The 18,850-nt window shown below is 39.0% G+C and overlaps 1 protein-coding gene across 5 annotated transcripts in view; it reads right to left on the bottom strand.

Annotated features, from left to right (window-relative positions):
- LOC133991616 (Kv channel-interacting protein 2) overlaps positions 1-18,850 on the bottom strand; it is a 100,550-nt gene that overhangs the window by 13,364 nt on the left and 68,336 nt on the right. The window contains exon 1 of one of the 5 annotated variants that reach the window (XM_062430086.1): positions 10,967-11,072. The exons of the other annotated variants lie outside the window; for them this stretch is intronic. Within the exon in view, the coding sequence (XP_062286070.1) occupies positions 10,967-11,072 (106 nt within the window). Of the gene's footprint in view, positions 1-10,966; positions 11,073-18,850 lie in introns of those variants that run through there. 5 annotated transcript variants of the gene reach the window in all.

Genomic DNA, 18,850 nt, shown 5'->3' with positions numbered 1-18,850 from the left:
GTAGGTATGCACCAATCTGATACACTGGATCCGTATCAGCCCTGATTCTGACCTTATTAAGGCATCAACCAGATGTGACCAATTCATACTAAATACAGTTTAGTTGTCAAACTTAACAGGGGCCAGATCAATTCTTGGCTTCCTGTTACCTACTGTACATATAGTAAAAAATATTCTAATGACCTATATCCAGTGAGATTTATACAGTAAAAATTAGGAATAAGAGGACTCTGGTAATGGATGAATACTTGGTATCAGCACATACACACCGAGTTGAGGTATCAAAATAAGTATCAAGAGAGGAAAGAGAAGATTTGCTGCATTCCTATGTTCATTGTAATGGAATAAACATGGAAGGTGATCCCACTTGACTTCATCGACCACTACATGTTCAATTACACTCCCTGTTTTTAAAGCAGGAAGAGGATGCTTTACAGGAAACTGAAGGAGAGAGAGTATGTTTAGTCCCAAGCTAATTTCACTGTAAAGCTTCATTTGTGTCTGATTCTTTATGTCTGTGAGCAGGCTGGCTCCAGGCCATACAGAAAGAAACTAGGAGATTGGGGGGAGGGTAAAAGGGAAGCTGTGAGAGACAGAGGTCTGTGGAGGGCTTGATCTGTCTGTCGTGTGATTAATGATTCTTTGAGTCAAAATGAGACTTTGAGCTATAACTGTAGTTGCTGTGCCATGGGAAGCATAATTCTTAAAACAGCCTTGTGAGACTAAACAACCTACACTTAATTTGAGGCAGACTTATGCTCTTTGGTACACAAAATGACAGTAAGCAATAATTTTGTGGTCACAGACAGAAACTGGGCCTATGGACATTCCAAGTGTGCAACTGTAAATCACTGTGATTTAAAGTGCTCCCAGTACAGTAAAGGACACCTATAGGGTTTATAACGACACTGAATGATCAGACATTATTACAATAAAGAAAGCGTAAAGAGAATATAATTAATAAAATTGGCCATTAAATGTCAAATACTTCACAGCTGGCCATTTAAAGAGAATCTACATTATAATGCATTATATTACCCTATACACTGCACTCATTTATGGATGTGATTAATTAAAAAGGCATTCCTAAATAAACATAAACAGTCTGCAGTCAGGAAGTCAAATCAAGGATGAAAGTGTGAAAGATTAAGGCTGGTCACGCCTAACCATCATTATCTCTTACATAAAGCTATAGGATATCTGTCATATAAAGAGACAGAAATGTAAGATCAATATATTGTAAATAAAGATACAAATCTCACCTTTAACTCTGTTTCTTTCCTAAAACTTTGTTCGGACATGACATCTCTATGATTCCAAGATTACTGTAAGTCAGTGACCTTTGAACTTCTTACTGTTGTGGCTGCTCATGTCTATTAATGGTATCATACATTTCAGCCTACTTCATTGATGCCCTAATTGTAATCATATGTGCATCTGTTGTCTAGATGTCTAAGTAATGACTGCACTGAATTTGGTTGAAAAGTTTAGTTTTTTTTAGATTTCTAGGTTACATGTAACCTTTGTTTTAAGCACCTATATATTTTTAAAATGTGAGCTGCTTCACACTTGCATTAAAAAAACTATAATGTAATCTATATGTTGACCATTGAACCAAATCAAAGGAACAGTTTAACTTTTTCTTTCTTTCTGGATGAGCACCTGGTTAGTTTAGCCCTAAGACTAGAAACAGGGGGTTTCCCCCTGTTTCTAGCCTGTCTCCGTCTGAATGTACCAAAAAATGAAGAACTCTAAAGGTTATGTCTTAAACTAAACACATTATATGTTTTTTTGTTTAATCCCTACAAGTTATGGTTTTACAGAGGGTTATATGGCAGATATTTGGGCCTGAGTCTTTGCTGGTTGCCTAGCAACCTCATGATGCAAAAAGACTAAAAAAGACAGAATAAATAGGTTATTGTCTAAGCTTGCCAGTTGCAGGCTCCAGCTTCCTATTTAACAGATGAAAATACAAGTGGTAATAGTAGCAGTGGATCTCATCTGACTCTCTGAAAAAAACAAACAAACAAACAAAACAAAAATCCCACCAAAAAAGCGTTTTTCCCAAAATGTGGAACTATTCCTTCAAGTGTCTCCACGTCTTTTGACCAGCAAATCACAAAATCAATGCCACACTTCCATTTGAGTGAAAGTGTTGCTCTATTAGTTTGGCATTTGCAAGAATATGTGATATAACTAACAGAGCAGTGGTAAGTGAACATGTTCCATAGAAGTTCCTCAGATAGGTTTCCTCTTTCCCACTGACCTCTGTGCATGACCTTAAAAGCTTTTGTAAAGGCAAGGGGAAAAAATCACAGATGAACCACAGGAGTTTATTTTAGCCTAACCGGTTTACGAACCGTGTACAATACATCTGTAATTCATCCCAACAGACAGTCTGAAATTTAATATAATGATGGACATTCAGTTGCCTCAATTACAATCTGTAGTAGACGTTGACTCTCTCATACACACCCTCACACACCCTCACACACACACACACTTAGATCGTAATAAAATATTAGGTTAATCAGTCTTAGTTGATTAGTCTCTGTGAGGCATATTTTGCCTGAAGCCAGACACGGCGAGTAATTGAAATACCTCCATATTTAGATGTCTACCTGAGCAATTATTCCTCTCAAAACTGATTAAAATGTCTAAGAGAGAGAGAGAGAGAGAGAGAGAGAGAGAGAGAGAGAGAGAGAGAGAGAGAGAGAGAGAGAGAGAGAGAGAGAGAGAGAGAGAGAGAGAGAGGAGACAGTGTGTCTCTGTGTGTTAGTATCTGCATGTGTGTGTGTGTGTCTGTGTGTGTGATTGCGTGCAGCGAAGTAGACACAGAGGAGGTCATTGAAAAATGGTGCTCAAAATTGGCTAGTGTGTTTCCAATTAGATAAGTGAAAGAAGAGATCCATTTACATAGATCATTAGCTTTTGAGGATATTTTTAATACTGCGATGTGGAACAAAAACAGATTCACTTTACTGAGTCCTTTCTACATAAACTACAGACGGCCACTAATGAAGAGATTTCTTTGGAAAGTGCACACAGTCAGGTCAGACAGAGGACACAGAGGGTTTTCTCTCAAGCAACGAGAAGCAATGGATTATTTCTGTGTGCGTTTACAGCATCTGTACTGAAATTACAGTAAAGATATACATTTATGAATAGTTTTTCTGGAACATATTTGGTATGACCATGTCTCTAATTTTAATATCTGTTTATGTTACACTTGATAGAGAGGAACTTAATATATAAGAGGTAAATGTTAATATGTTTAATATGTTTAATACTTTAGCATTTTTTGTTTCTGTCATAAATAAGCCAGTATGTTTGAATAAATATATCACTGTGTCCTTTCCATTTTGAGAACCCAGTGAAGCTGTTAGATGGTGTGAACTTTAACTTTATGTAATGCGTTAAAAGAACAAAAAGGAAAAGACGCAAAACAAACAAACCAAAAACATGCAGTTTCAGCCCTCATACAAACTAAATAGCACCGTTACATTCTCGAGTTGTGATGGGAGATGTTTGGAAACCTCTGACTTTTCCAGCTGCATGTTGCAGCAATTAGTTTTTACACCTGAAGAGGGCAGTGCAAGGTAAGACATTTGATTATTTCTAACACTGTATTCATAGTCCTGTTCACCTCTGGCTATTCTCTCTTTCTTTTTGTGATCGTCCGTCATTTAAATTCAGCTCCAGAGACCAGGTTAACAGTGGGAGGGTAATGAATGATCAGAAGCCTTTAGCAATTTCCAACGCACTTATGCACACATTCAGTCAACACTGCAAGGAACAGAAGCACTCATGTTTGCTTTGTGATTGCTATATGTTTCACATCACAACTAGCAGACCAAGCTGTTTTATAAACTGTTACACTTTGAACCCTTTTGTCTGGCAATCAGCTGCATTTGTGCTTTTTTAAAATGCATCCTGTGTTTTTGAGTGGTGTAAAGCAGTCAATGTAAATTGTTTTTTCATCCCTCACAACAATCTTCTAAACTTATTTGCTATAAAATCATAAACATTGTGCTCTGCTGTTTCCTACCAGAAGCTAAATCAGGTAAACATCCTGAATGGGTAGATACAACAGAAAGAAAAACTTTCTAACAGCTAATACAGGGTTCAAATCCCAGCTCCCTAATGGGTTCTGTTCCAGTCGTTGAAAGATTTGTTCCTAAAACGATCAGTACAACAATTCTTGAGGGGAAATTACTGCTGCAGAAACTCTATTATAGAGCAAATTAACCATTTTCAATCACACAACACAGTTTTATGCTGGAGCAAAAGACTCAAAATTTGACTGAACTTAGTTTGAACCAAAACTCAACCAGCATGCAGGAGGCTACAGGAAAGAAATCTCCAAAACATTTATTGGGATCCAGCCATGAATGAAGATCAATTTGGCAGGGAAATCAATGGAAGGCTGTCAGACTGCAGCCTTCCTTTGTTATTGTAAAACAGGGTGAATAATAGCTACTGTCTGCCCAACGTAAATGTTTTATCCTGATGAATCCCACTACAAGGCTTGTGTGCCCTTGTTAGAGGGTTAGTTTAGATTTTTTTGAAGTAGGATTGTATGAGGTACTTAATTATAATCAGTGTATTACCTACAGTAAGATGGGGTTCTGCACGCCCTCAGTATGGAGAAGCAGGGAGGAGTACTGGCACGGAAGCTACTGTAAGCAATATAGTGCTGGGGACAGCTGCAGCAGCAAAATATATTTTAGTCACCTAAAAAAAGGCCCAATAAAAAAAAAATCTGTATCAGGTTAAGTGTACACCATATTTAGAATATTATCACTACAGCGACACCACATTTTCTCAACCGTAGAACTTCCATATTCCTACACATGCCACACAAATCAGCTCTTTGACTCAAACAACTGATGTAAAAAGTATAAGAATAAATAGAGTAATGGTGTAAATAAGAAGAAGAAAGTCAAATATCAAACCTTACTTTTCTCAAGTTTTCGGTCACCTTTTTGAGTGGAGGACTGGACACCTTTGTGGGAGAGAAAACTGGGTAATGTTTAATTATTAGTCGATTAATTTAAGGATTAATATAGAGACTTTTCCCATCAATGCTTTTTTGACCACTGACACTGACACAAAATTTAGATCATCCTTATCTTAAAACATCAAACTGACACTTGTGAGTTCTTTAACTACATTAAATGATTGTGACCAACTGAAGACATTGAACCAGCAAATTTTCTCATAGGTGGCACAGCAATAAACACACGCATCGTACATAAAAGAAAACGTTGAGAAAGCAGACATGGAGGAAGAATAAAAGAGACTGGACGACCAGCAACATATGAAAGAAAATATTAAGCATAGCATTAAACGACAGGTTCGCAATTTTTCATGCCTCTCTTAAAACAAAAACCAGATGCCCAAATGAGTTCCCTCTTTTTGTTAGTGTTGTTCGACTGCAGCTGAAAAACACTGTCCTGTGAAGCACAGAGATGAACAAATCTACTAAAAGACTGTCACTTTGGAGGATATTCACGTGATTTGACTAACTCAGACTGCTGAGGTCTGATATTATCAGATGAACTTTTGCTCAAAACAAGGGCTGTGGATTTTGTCTGCCATCATTTACATGGTAACGGCAGTTGGACGAGATCTGTCAGTATGAACAAGAAGAATGATTGCAGAGAGCAAAACCTGCTTCAATGTTTAAATGGGCACCTGACCTATGTAGACCCATTTCATATATTTTTACAATGTCAGTGCTTGCTTGTTTGTCTTCTTGGTTCAATTTTCTGACATTCTCTGATAATTTTCATTATACAATGAGCTACCATTTAACAGATGAATCTCCAGTATTACATATTGTAGCTTCCCAACATTACATGATGGGGATTGTCTTTAAAGCCATCTCACATAAGGACATTTTAACCTCTTGTAGATGTGATGTTTGTGCTTTGACGCAACTAAAGTTGTTGCAGAATACTTTAGGAAATATATTTTAGTCCTGTGCCAGCAAATTCCTGAAGCAACTTATTGCAACATGTAAAATTTCCAGAACATTTACAGATTGAGCTGCATACCGGAAAAGGTCTTCAGACACCACGCTAAGCTGTGTTAATGCAAATCTTCCAAACGCAAATGTTAGTGAGGGATATTTTCAAGGACAGGTCTGCATTTGTGTTTGTGTGTGTGTGAATTCATTAATTTATTCTCAATGTTATCATCTTTTTGCAGATGCGTGTCAGAAGAAGAGGAGCGGAACGTCAACAACTTCTGTTCTTTTATCCACAGAGCACCTGCCATGCAAATACAGTCTCTCATTCACACACACACAAACCCACAAACACATACACACACAACTGCTACAATCAAATAGAGGGAAGGAAAAAAAAGAAGACAGACAGCGACAGAGGAGGGGAGACAGACAAATAGAGGAAGAGAGAGAGAAGCATGGAAAGGATAGAGAGAGTCGTGTATTAAATATCCCCTGTCTGATCCTCCTCTGTCCCAGGCTCCCATCTTCTAGCTGGCTCGCCATCAGAGGGGCAGAGAGAGAAAGAGCCTCAGACAAGGACAACAAGGACAATCTCCTCCACACGCACTGCAGTTTTATTACTGTTTATAGAGTTTGCCACAACCAGGACACTTGTCCAAATCACTGATGGAAGCTATCTGTTTACCTGCCTTTGTTTCAACTTTCCTCATCATAGTGCAATCATGGTCATTGTTTGAAAAAGAAAATCACAAGAATCAGATGACATCTGTTTTCAGGTCGTGGCTGTACTTCAGGTGACTGACACATGCACACACACACTGCACTCTCCATTAGCTTGGCTATCCATTGAAGGGCAATTACAATAAAGATAGATGGACGTGGCTCTGTTAGAATGTGTGTGTGCTTGGACACAAATGGATCTTCTGCTGACCGCTAAGCAATTTACCTGCACTTATCCCTCTGCCTCATACTATCTCATTCCCTCATACAAACACAAACACAAAAACACATGCACGCACGCACAAACGCTCAAACACGCACACACAAACACACACACACACACACACACACGCACACACACACGCACGCACAGAGACACACACCATTTCTCAGTGCAGTTCTCATAGCCAAATATCCTCTTAAGCAGAAAAAATTATTTGCTGAGCCTAATTGTATAAAGCAAAGAGATGTTTTTTTCCATGATGGAGCTAAAATTACAATGTTCACAAAAGACACTTCCATTAACACACTGTCATCCACACCAATTTAGAGCCAGACTGAAAAGAAGAAATACTAAAACAGAGGTACACAAACACTTCTTTTCGTTTCCCACTATTTACTTCTCTTTACCGAAAACATCAGATTCAGAGTCTATTTGTCCCTGTCCTGTGAAAAAAACATCTATATTTCAGATAACCCTATGAGTTTTTTTGACATAAAAAAGTATTATTTTACGTTTTTACTTGGTTGGTCTAAAATCTAAATAATCAAAAATGTTACTTTTTTTTAAATTTTATTTGGAGAATGGAGAAAAATAAACTTTAGGTAGACTATTTGAAAAAGGGATTTTTAAACTTTGAGTCAAGTGAAACAGCATATTTATGGAATATGTTCATGTAGAGCATTGAAGCTTAGCAGCCATTTTATTTATGCTTGACATACAATATAACTAATTTTCCTGCTACTTTCTTTGTTGTGCAGTAATAATAAAGTTGGTTGTTCATGTGCTGTGTTTTTTATACTGTTGATGTATTATGATCTAATGTTCATGAATGAGTTTATTGCAGGGGATTCTTTCTAGCAGAATTCTCATTTCTTCTTGGACCCTTCAAGCACTCACTCAAAAGGCAGAGCCTTTTCCTATTAAATCAAAATATGGGACCATTTGCTATAAAGTGCTCATGTCTTAGCATACGTGTTTCTGACTGAAATCCCAAATAGTTGTGCAAATCAATCCTGTCTTGTAAAATCCTGGAGTCCCCCCTGAATGCAGGTCCCTTCTTGGCTCCTTCCCAGCACCATGAACCAAATGGCTTTGACCTTGTTTCTCAACTTTGTGGCTCCATCAATCAGAGGGAGCAAAGTAAAGCATCACTGTGGAAAGTAAAGGATAGATCCTGCAGCCTGGTATGACATACTGTATGGCCCATACCAAGCAGCTAAATCAGGTATGGGTTAATATGAAGACAGGAAGAGACATTATGATATCAGAAGGTATTTCCGAATTGATGAAGCAGCACTCGAACATGTCCCTGACATCCAAGACCAGGGCCAACTCAATTTATTGTAAAATCAAAGACTGACAGAGATCCGTGGATGCGGCAAGATGGCACAACTTTCATCCTGGAAATGAGTAACCAGGAATACTACGGCACACTGCAGCAGAGTACAGTAGATAAGAAAGAAACAGACACTGACAGACAGCATGGAAGTTAAAGTCAGTGACATGAACAGGTGGGAGTGTTAACATTTCAGTAACTTGTTTGGTTGAGAATTGTTTGTCTAAGGACTGAAATTTTATCCAGAGAAATCAACAAAAGGGTGACCTTGGAAACAGTAGTTTGAAAAAAGCCTCTCGGCAGAAGGACCATGTGGTAATTTTCTGAACATCTCTGAGCACAAGATGTGACTGAAAGGTCTGAAAAATGTTCAGTTAGTTTTTTTTTGTTAAACTATACATGGAATATTTTAGAAAGAAAAGTAAAAGAAGCTTTTCTCTCAGGCACACTACCATCCAGCTCAGGACAGAACTTCCCATTGTACAACTCTTCAATTTCCACCCCATAAACTTTCAAACAACACATTCCAGAAATAAGCCATTAGCTTTATATCTAAATAAACTTTCAGACCAGACTGGACCTCACACATTTTATATGCATCCTCCTCACACACATCATGTTTTCTCTCTTTCTTCCCTTTTTCACGTTCTCTTGATAGCACAAAATATGTCTAGTGTGTGAATTAATGTGTTTAATCAGTGAAGGGTCAGCAACACAGCTCATTAAAGTAATGGGAGTCTCACAGTCTCTTTATTTTACTTGTCTCGCTCTGTCTCACTAGAAAAAATGACTCAGTATGAGTCTGGCAAGAGAGAGGACCAGACGACATTTTAACCACATTTTCCTCTTCTAAAACTGACCTTCCATTGGTGGAAGTTCATCTTTGTAGAAACAGAGAAACACATCACGAGGGTGTTACTGCAGCTTTTTTTTTTCGTAACCAGTAATCATACTAACTGCAGTCAAGTCAACTCATGTCAGTAGATCATATCCTGAGAGAGAAGTAAATGAAAGACATAAAGCCAAGCAAGAAGCTAACATAAGATTACACTATTATCTATTTCTAATAGATGGATGACGCTAGCTTTGCAAAGGAAAGAATATGGAGGGAGATTACTAATGAGTATGAATGAGGCAGTGTCAGCTGTACAGGGGAACACATGGCTGAAATTAATAAATCGATCAATTAACTAATCACATTATGGTCTCCGAAGTACATTTAAATCACACTAGGAGTCATGTGTACCAAACGTATATCACATGCCCATATATTGAGTGTGCATTGCTTCCAAGCTCTCTATTGAGCACGATTCTGCAGATAGTCTGAGTAGTACAGTCCTTCTGGCATCTGGACTCAGTTCCTCCATTAAAGAGGATATTCATTAGCTTAAGTAGTCACATGGGAGTTGGCACACACACACACATACGCGTGTTAAGGCTGCCATTTTCCACAAAGAATGTTCGAAATATGCTGAGGACTGATGCTCATGTTGTAATGAGAGTATAAACGGAGCCTCCAGTATGTGTGTGTGTATGTGTGTGTGTGTGTGTGTGTGTGTGTGTGTGTGTGTGTGTTTGTGTGTGTGTGTGTTTTTACATGTGTATGCAGAACACTGTAGCGTAGTTAAAGACAATAGCCAAGGGGAACTTTTTTGAGATGACAGAGCTGTTGGCACACCTTGACAACTGGGTACAGTCCAGCAGGTGCATCAAGGAAAGTGGGGAGGTTCGGGGGGGGGGCATCCAGATATGACAGGCCAAACAAGGCATTGGTGCATGGTGACAACTCCTGGGGGTGAGCCAGAACAGGACAAGGACCTTTTACAGGCAAGCGTTGTTCCAAGTGTTGTAAATGTACGATTTGAAATATGTTTTACTTTATTAAACATGACATGTGTGAATTGACAATCTGAGCTAATACGGTCGACTGATTTACCATAAATCAGTGAGGGACTCTATCAAGTTCGGTCTCTTTCACATAATAAAGTATGATAATTTAGTGAAAGACTTTTGAACTGAAGCCAACCCAACCTTAAAACATCTCGACCTATGATCTGTAGACAAAAAAAGAGCCATATTGTCACTCTTGACGTTATGCCATACAAAAGCTATAGGTTAAATGGGGAGTAGTAAGAATAAAGCTGACATTCCGTCAGTGAGACGAGTGCCTCTACACAGCACTCAGACTCACTCTGCCCATAGTGTTATCGATTAAAGGGTAAAAGCACACACCCCAGGGGCAGAGGGAGGCCTCACAAACAGCTAAAGTTACTCAGAGAGAGAAAGAGAGAGAGAGAGAGAGAGAGAGAGAGAGAGAGAGAGAGAGAGAGAGAGAGAGAGAGAGAGAGAGAGAGACAGAGTATGTGTGTGTGTGTGTGTGTGTGTGTGTGTGTGTGTGTGTGTGTGTGTGTGTGTGTGTGTGTGTGTGTGTGTGTGTGTGTGTGTGTGTGTGTGTTTGCGTGTGTGTGTGACAGAGAGAGACAGAGAGTGAGAGCGAGTGTGTGTTGCATGGTCCACAGTTGTACTGGTAACCAAAACCCTCAGGCAGGTCTGCAGCCCACTCAGGACCAGAGGAAAGGGGCACTGCAGATGGAAAGATCAGCTCATGCGCACTCTCACACAGTCACAGCAACTATAAAATCTCTCAGTTTTTTACTGTAGCCTAATTGTCCTGTTATTAAGCCAACAAATCAACTCAGAGAAAATCCATTACCTTCCCCGCCGACGGGTTCAAACAACCCAAATTGCTCCAGGACTTTGATGAAGAGACCCATGACCACCAATACAGCAATCATCTCCAAGCCATCCAGATTCAACATCTTGGGAGACCACCATCGGTCATCGCCCAACACTGTGCCGCCGAGCCAGGTCAGGCCAGGCTGGGTCTGGCCAGCAACTCAAGACCCGTCCAACTGCACCCAACCTGAGCAGTTTTTCCAACTTTAGCCCAGCTTAGCCCAGTTGTCTTCAACCTACTACCTCACTTTTACCCACTTCCATCCAATTTAGAAGTAAGGACAGATGATTTAAAAGAGTCTGTCAACTATGATGCAAAGAAACGGCTTGGCTTGATGGGTGCTTCTCTTCTGCCACCCAAGATTTGGCCTCAGTCAACCCCTCCTATGACCTGGTGGAGGCCATACTGCTAAAGCCTCAGGCTCCAAGTCAGAGCTCCAGACTGCCCCAGCATCTGGTTAAAGTGCTGGGCTAGTTTAAGGTTTTTTTCTTTCCCTGTTCTCTCTTTCTTCTTTCACTCCCTGCCGAGTGATGGAATCTGGGGATGTGCTGCGCCTGCTAGTCCTTTGGCAGTGGTTGTCAGGGAGCAAGTGTTGTGAGGGGGAAAAGCGAGAGTGAGTGAGTGAGTGAGGGAGAGAGGGAGGGAGGGAGGGAGGGAGGGAGGGAGGGAGGGAGGGAGGGAGGGAGGGAGGGAGGGAGGGAGGGAGGGAGGGAGGGAGAGGCGGTAGATAAAGAGAGGGGGAGAGGATGAGTGAGAGATGAAAATGAGAGAGAGGGAGGAAGACTAGCCGAGAGAGAGAGGGAGAGGGATAGCGAGAGAGAGAGAGACGGAGAGAGGGCCAGACACAAACACAATGAAAAAGAGATAGTTTGGGGGGGTTAGAGAGTTGAGCTATGCCCTCCCTCTCCAGTGACATTACCTCCATTGATTTTCCTAATGTGGTTTCCTTGGTAACTGGGAGAGAGTGTTTAAATCCAGATATAAGTAATGGAACAAATATATATATATTTATGGAGATTGACACAGAGTATGGAGATTGCTCTGTGTCTGTTTTGGAGACTGTACGTCAGCTGGTCGATGCAATGTCTCATTAACTTTTTAGATCTGTTGCTATTGGAGCTTGACTGGAAAAGGATTTTTGGCTTCTGTACAGAAATTTGGGGAACAAACATGGATTTGAGCAAAGATAGAATCTTTTTTTAAAAATACATAACTGTTGATGTTGACGAAGCAGGTACAGAAAGAATAACTGACTCAAGCAGCACTATTACTTGACTTAAATATTACTCAAATCAAAGGAGTGAGTTATATTTAAAGCCACTCAAGCAAAATAGCAGTTAGTTGCATTTGGTCACAATCATGACATCGTACTGTTACTAATTCAGTATCAATGTAGTCTAATTGAACTCAGTGGAAAGTGGTTGTCATCTTGTTCTCTCCACAAATATTTTTAGACTTCGTCTGAAATCAAAGTTGTTCCATTTTATAAGATTGTCTGAGTATAGCAAAGTCATTGTGAGATAATTTGAACATTAAAGTATGATTGATGGTTATGAGCATAGAACTAACTCAGCTACTGCAAAGACAGAAAAAAAGGATTTAAACTTAAGCTGGTCCTATAATGTTCTTTTTGTTTTGACACATTATAAATCCCTATATAGTGAGTAATGAATAAATTAATACCAGGCCTCATGAGGGAAAACAGCTAAAAGAAAACCTGAATAAAATACTTCGACTGTTTGGTAATAGCATAACTGAAAATGACTTCACCAATCTTGCCTTCTTTTTTCTAAGTAGTTGAGAATTTTTTTGAAATCTAAAATTTGCTTAAATAAGGGACTGTATGAAAATTATTGGGGTGGGGAGGAGGACTGAACCCTATCTTTCTCTTTTAAAAAAAAAAAAGCAAGACTGTCCCCAGCTTTATCAATATCTTCTTTGGACATTTGCCTTGACCTAATGCCCAAATGCACCGAAAGCATCTCACACACGTTTTGAAGTTGAACACGCACCAGAGCATTAGGATGCACATAGATTTGCCTTGACAACCCAACTCCAACCTTGTTTCAATTTTAGAGCGTCAAATGAGGACGTAGCGACCATAGCTGTTTTTACTTCAGCTGAAAAAGAGAAAAATAGAACTAGTAAGCTGAGAACATGAGCTGGTAAGAGACAAAGAGACAGCGTGGCATTGGTTGAATGGTCATAGGGATCGGTGGTAAGGCAGTAAGAGAAATAAAATGTTATTTTTTAAATTGTTTCATGGCAGTTACGTTCTAAAGCACAAATAAATTACCATCAAACATTCAACAGATGATTTATTGTGGAGCCAGACAATCTTTGTTTCATTTTCTTCCTGTGTTTTTCTCCTTTTCATTCATTTATGAAATCAAACTAATAAAGCAGTTAATACAAAGAACAACAGGACAAATCTGTGTTGGTTCTGTGGTGTTGGCATTTCAAATCTGATGCCTGCAGTGCACCATAGGAGCATCAAATGATGCACATCAAATGAGACGCGTCAATTATTGTTGGGTCTTTAGAAAAAAGCTGCCGCAGCCTCCCCCATAACACCTCAAAATAATATACATACATGGGTCAATGACGTATAAGGATTTTCAACAACTCAATTTTAAATAATAAAAACAAGCATATCTAATGCAGTAGTTCAAACATTCAGAATGTTGTGTACCTGACAATTCATATTACAATTTGAAAGTGATTTTAGTGGGAGTTTTTCAAGATTAATTGGCACTGGCCTGAAAAAAAAGTCATTTGGTGCGACCATGATTCATCTCCAAATGTCTTATATAAATAAAAGACCATCATTTACAAAGATTTTTAAAAAAATGCAAATACTTTGTTTCCAAACACTTTATATTACTGAAAACTTGTAAAAAAAGATGTGAAGCGTGTTAAGTAAATTAATTTATTTCAAGATGAATCGTGGTCGCACCACATGACTCTTTTTAAAGGCCAGTGCCAATTAATCTTGAAACCCACTAAAATCACTTAATTTCAAATGTATAATATGGAGCTTCAGGTACACAACATTCTGAATGTTTGAACTACTGCATTAGATATGCTTGTTTTTATTATTCTACAATTGAGTTGTTCTAGATCCTTATACGTCATTGACCCACATACAAACATACATATACATATATATGTACATACATTTACACACCCACACACACACACACACGCACGCACGCACGCACGCACGCACGCACACAGACACACATACTTTTATATATATATATATATATAAACATAGCACAAAAAGTTTGTGTTTGGTAGGTTATTTTTTGTTGTAACAATGCTTTCTTGGCAATAAATCTTATACCGTTACTGCAACTTTGTTTTGCGGAACACCAGCTTGAAGTTGCCCTATCGCACAGGCCCTATCCAGATCAATCAAACATGGTTTGGCATGCTGATTCTTGGAGCAGACACCAACTGACCTGCTTACAGGTGCCTGATTGGTACCTGATAGGCAGCGCCTGGGGGTACCGATTAGTATAATAAGCAGCAACACAGAGCACGCTTTGCTCTCACACGTGCTGCATTGACAGTCACACAAACACACACAAGCGCGGAGTCACTCTGTAGCGCGCACTCTTGCTTGCTCGCTCCAGATTCCGGGAGATTGTATCTCATCTGCGGAGGTCAGGGAGCCACTATCAATATGTGGGAGAGTTGGGATTTGTTGGGTATTGTTGTCCTCTATATATGGTTAAATGCCCATGGCACACACAAAGTTCATGTTTTGTTTTTAGAACTATTTGATCTCGTTTTTATATAAAAATCACATAATTTACAATTTATATAAATCACACAAGGGAAGTTTGATAGTCCCTGTAGAAGTTTGAAATCGAAAAAAAATAAAAAAAAATAAATTAAAAGACCCTCTCCTGCTTTCCTCAAAAAGTAAAACTAACTTTTCATACAGTCCCTAACTAAAATATACATAAAAGTATGGCTTTTCAACCCTAAAAAAGCATTTCCTCCCAAACTATTACTACTAAGAACCACATTGTTGTTATTAGTCAGTTAACGTGGATTTCAGAAAACACTCACAAAACGTTTATGTGCTCCTTATAGATTGTTATACAAAAACATAGGACTGCTGATATGATCAGAAGCCCATTAAAACAGTAACTATTTGGTCATTTTCTGTTTCAGTAATCAGCTGATGCTGAGATACTTGAGGCATCAACAGGAGCCAGTGCAAGCTTGCCATGTGCTGATGTCTTGCCCCTCCTAGCATGGCTCCCAGTGAGGCTATCACTTCACCTCATGCTACAAAAATAACAAAATCGGAAAAAGGTATGTTCCCTCTTTGTCTTATTCTCCCACTGTGTATCTATCTCTGCCTCTTTCTTTGGAGAGAAGAAAGGTGTAGAAAGGCAAGGCAGCAAGGGTTTGCATCCACTTCTGCTACTGGTTCTCTTTGTTGTCATTCATTTTACAATATTTTCAACGGGGCTATGGCTGCATGCTTCATTACGGAGATGTCTGTCACATAATCAGCAGCACCGATGACTGTGTGGGTCACCCTAATGTCTACGGCTGCTCATACACACAAACACACGAGTACCCAGAAATACACACGAGTCAGACAAGGTGATAGGAAACCTAATCTTAAAGTGACATCACTCTTCTCATACATAGTGTGAAAGCAACAAACACTATGCCACATCAGACCCATTTCTCTTCACTATTCTGGCAGAAATGTATACTGGCTGTATTGAAGCTGAGGGGGGGGGGGGAATCTACACCTGACCTGTTGGTTAAAAAAGATTTTTCTGCCCGCTTATTTATTTAAGAGTTGTCATTCGGGAGGAGAAACTGAGAGGGGGAGGGAAAGGAGAAGTGAGGCAGGTTGTTGTATGAGACATAGTGGCAGGAGAGAGTAATGAAAAGTAGAAGAAAGACAGAAACAGAACATGGACGAACAAAGGAAGGACAAACTGAAAAGTCGAGCCACTCAGGTCAGATCCCACTGTGTGGACATATTCAAAGTAAAGAGAGCAGACACGTCTATTCTTTATTACCCTCCAGCATCTCCAGCCTCCTGGTGGATTTTTCACCTCATTCTAGCTGTCACGATAGAAAATTGGACCTGCAGATGTGTCCTCTACACCTTTGCAATTCCCCTCCACTACCTTCTCCTCTATTTTTCACCAAATTCACACAAACAAGAAGCAGATATTTACACTTTCAGGGTCAAGGTTGACAAGACTAACTCTATATAACTTGAAATCCAGAAGGAAGGACTATTGAATCTGAAACCTTAAATAGCTTTAAAAACACAAAGCAACAGGTCTGTTTATCATTTGACTGAAAGATGTCCACCTGAGAGCAAATACCTTATTTTATTTTTATGAGTTCAACTTACGAGCAGACACAGTTATTATCACCTCAACCTGTCCAGACAATGTATTTCAATCTTCAATCTTTACTTCTAATTCATCTGCATCTCCAATGAATGTTTGTGTGCAATTTGTCAGTTTTTTAAGCTTGTTTATGCTGTCTGTATTGGTTTTTATTGCAATTACAATATTATGCTTCCTTCTTGGCCAGAATTTTCTGAAAAACAAGGTTTTAATCTCAGTGAGACTTCGACCGTGTTAAAGAAAAGCAAAAGAAAGAAAAGAAAGTGAATTACCTTTTTTATTATTATTATTATTATTGTTTCGTGATGATACTGTTGCAGTTTACACTGTAGCTCAAAGGGACTGTCTGAGTTTCTAAAAGAGAGAGGATTATTGTAATTGTTATGTAGTTGAAGGGAGGGTATTTTGACTTTTCTGAGAGAAAAGGGTTTTGTTTTTACTTTTTACTTGCCCATAATTTATATTTTGCATTTGTCCTTCCACATGGCACAATAAATGTCAATGTCAACACAATTGCAATTTTGTTTTGCTCTGAGTTTTATTGTGTCATCACAATCAAGCTAGCAGCTAATAAGACCAATATAAATTAAAACCAACTGATATAAACTAATACAAAGAATGTGTTTCTACAGAAAAGTAAATGCGTCATAGAGAGTCATCCTATAATACAGTATAATGGAGGTTTTGCATCATACACGTACGCAGTTATATTATTTTGGCAGGAGGATGTTGGTTAAGTGAAAGGGAGGATCAGAATAATATAATTACTGTGGGCAGGGCATAGCTTTCTCTAAAAAGAGAAAGATAAGGTTCTGCCCCTCACCCTGCTCCACTAATTTTCATACAGTCCCTTAGATGTAGTTGCTAAGGGACTGTAGGTGTAGATGAGGTTGCTCTCATGGCTCTTGTGCCTGTCAAACTTGCTGAGACATTCCAGATTAGTCTCTCATCTTGTCTCTGATATGACCTATCATATAAGACAATTATAGTCACTCAGCTCAGAATAAAACACAAATTAGCTAATTTCCTCTGCCTTTCTACTTAAACTCCAATTGATTTTTCCAAATTTCTGCTCCTGCTAAATATACTGCTGAGGGAAAGGCAATTGATATGTGCTAAACTGGTGAGTGTGTCGTTCACATTTGTGTTGATGGATTCATGGGCCTTATAATGAACTGAAGTGAATGGCTTTATTGACTCCTATTTCAGTATGTATGTTCTGTTTGTATATGTGAAACTTTAGGCCTCAGAGGAATGTTATGAATCAGTGATCTGACATTTGAGCTCTATCAGATCATCTTAGGTAGACAGACTGTGACTTGAAGCAGGATTTATGACAGATTCTAGGCCTGTAGCATTCTTATCTTGTAGTACATAAAAACACATTTTCCACAGTGCTGAAGGTTAAACTTACACAACAGTTAAGTTGGTATGACGGTGTCTTGTATTGATCCCTGCATGTTACATTCTCTAATCCACATAATGTGCTAATTGGAGAACATGACTACTGATCTCTATTTCAGTACGGCTTGGCTGACCATGCTAAAGAATTGAATACCTCAGCACACGCACTACTGAGATCCCGCTCAGTCTTCAGTCGCCTCACATATAATTTCACCTGACACTATATTTCACTGGAGAGCTCGGATGAACATACAGAATTTGTTTGAAGTCGATGACAAGATAGATGTCTGGCCAAACAAGTTGTCTTTAGTTTCTATATCTATATACACTGTGAGCTGAGCCACACAGAGGATCAATACAGATGTACAGTAATAGAACATGACAGGTAGGAGGTTTGACTGGAAACCTACAGAAAGTGCTAGTTTTTAAATCCTGGGTTGGCAAGACTGGGACATCTAGTGGGGATAAAGGGTGAAGATCCAATGCTGTATCACAGAATAACATGATGTATAATAATTTACTTACTTTAAACTAGGCTACATTCATTTTATATCCACATTGTCCAGCTCCCACATAGAGTACATTCACATTGCATTAATCATTTTTATGTATTTACTCTCTTTTAATCTGTTGCAGATGCCTGCATGTAGACTGCTGGAAACTTTCCTTAACACAATCATACACATATACACTCGTGCATAATATAAATCGAACAAAAAAACTGTCAACAATTGAACTGAATTTTTCTATTTGATATGACATTTTGCAAAAAAACAAAAAACAAAAAAAAATATGCAGTGAGGGCTGACTGCAGACTAATTTCTCACATTCAGCTTTGAGAAGTGCCACTCACCTTTCCTCATAAACAGCCAATAACACAGTGGGAATATTGACATGAGCATTAGCGCATAAAAACTTCAATGCCCTCCTTGAAGCTGCTCAGGTTGAACAACGACTCAATATCCCTCATACCCACCACAGGTGAGTGATCCCGATCACAGAGGAACATGTCGCCGTGTTATGTGACAGCTGTAATCAGGGATAATCAGTGGCACAG

This window comes from Scomber scombrus, chromosome 12 (assembly GCF_963691925.1).
Source record: "Scomber scombrus chromosome 12, fScoSco1.1, whole genome shotgun sequence".
Classification (NCBI taxonomy): Eukaryota; Metazoa; Chordata; class Actinopteri; order Scombriformes; family Scombridae; genus Scomber; species Scomber scombrus.
Note: the sequence above shows the minus strand (reverse complement) of the source record. Positions and strands in the feature narration are given on the sequence as shown.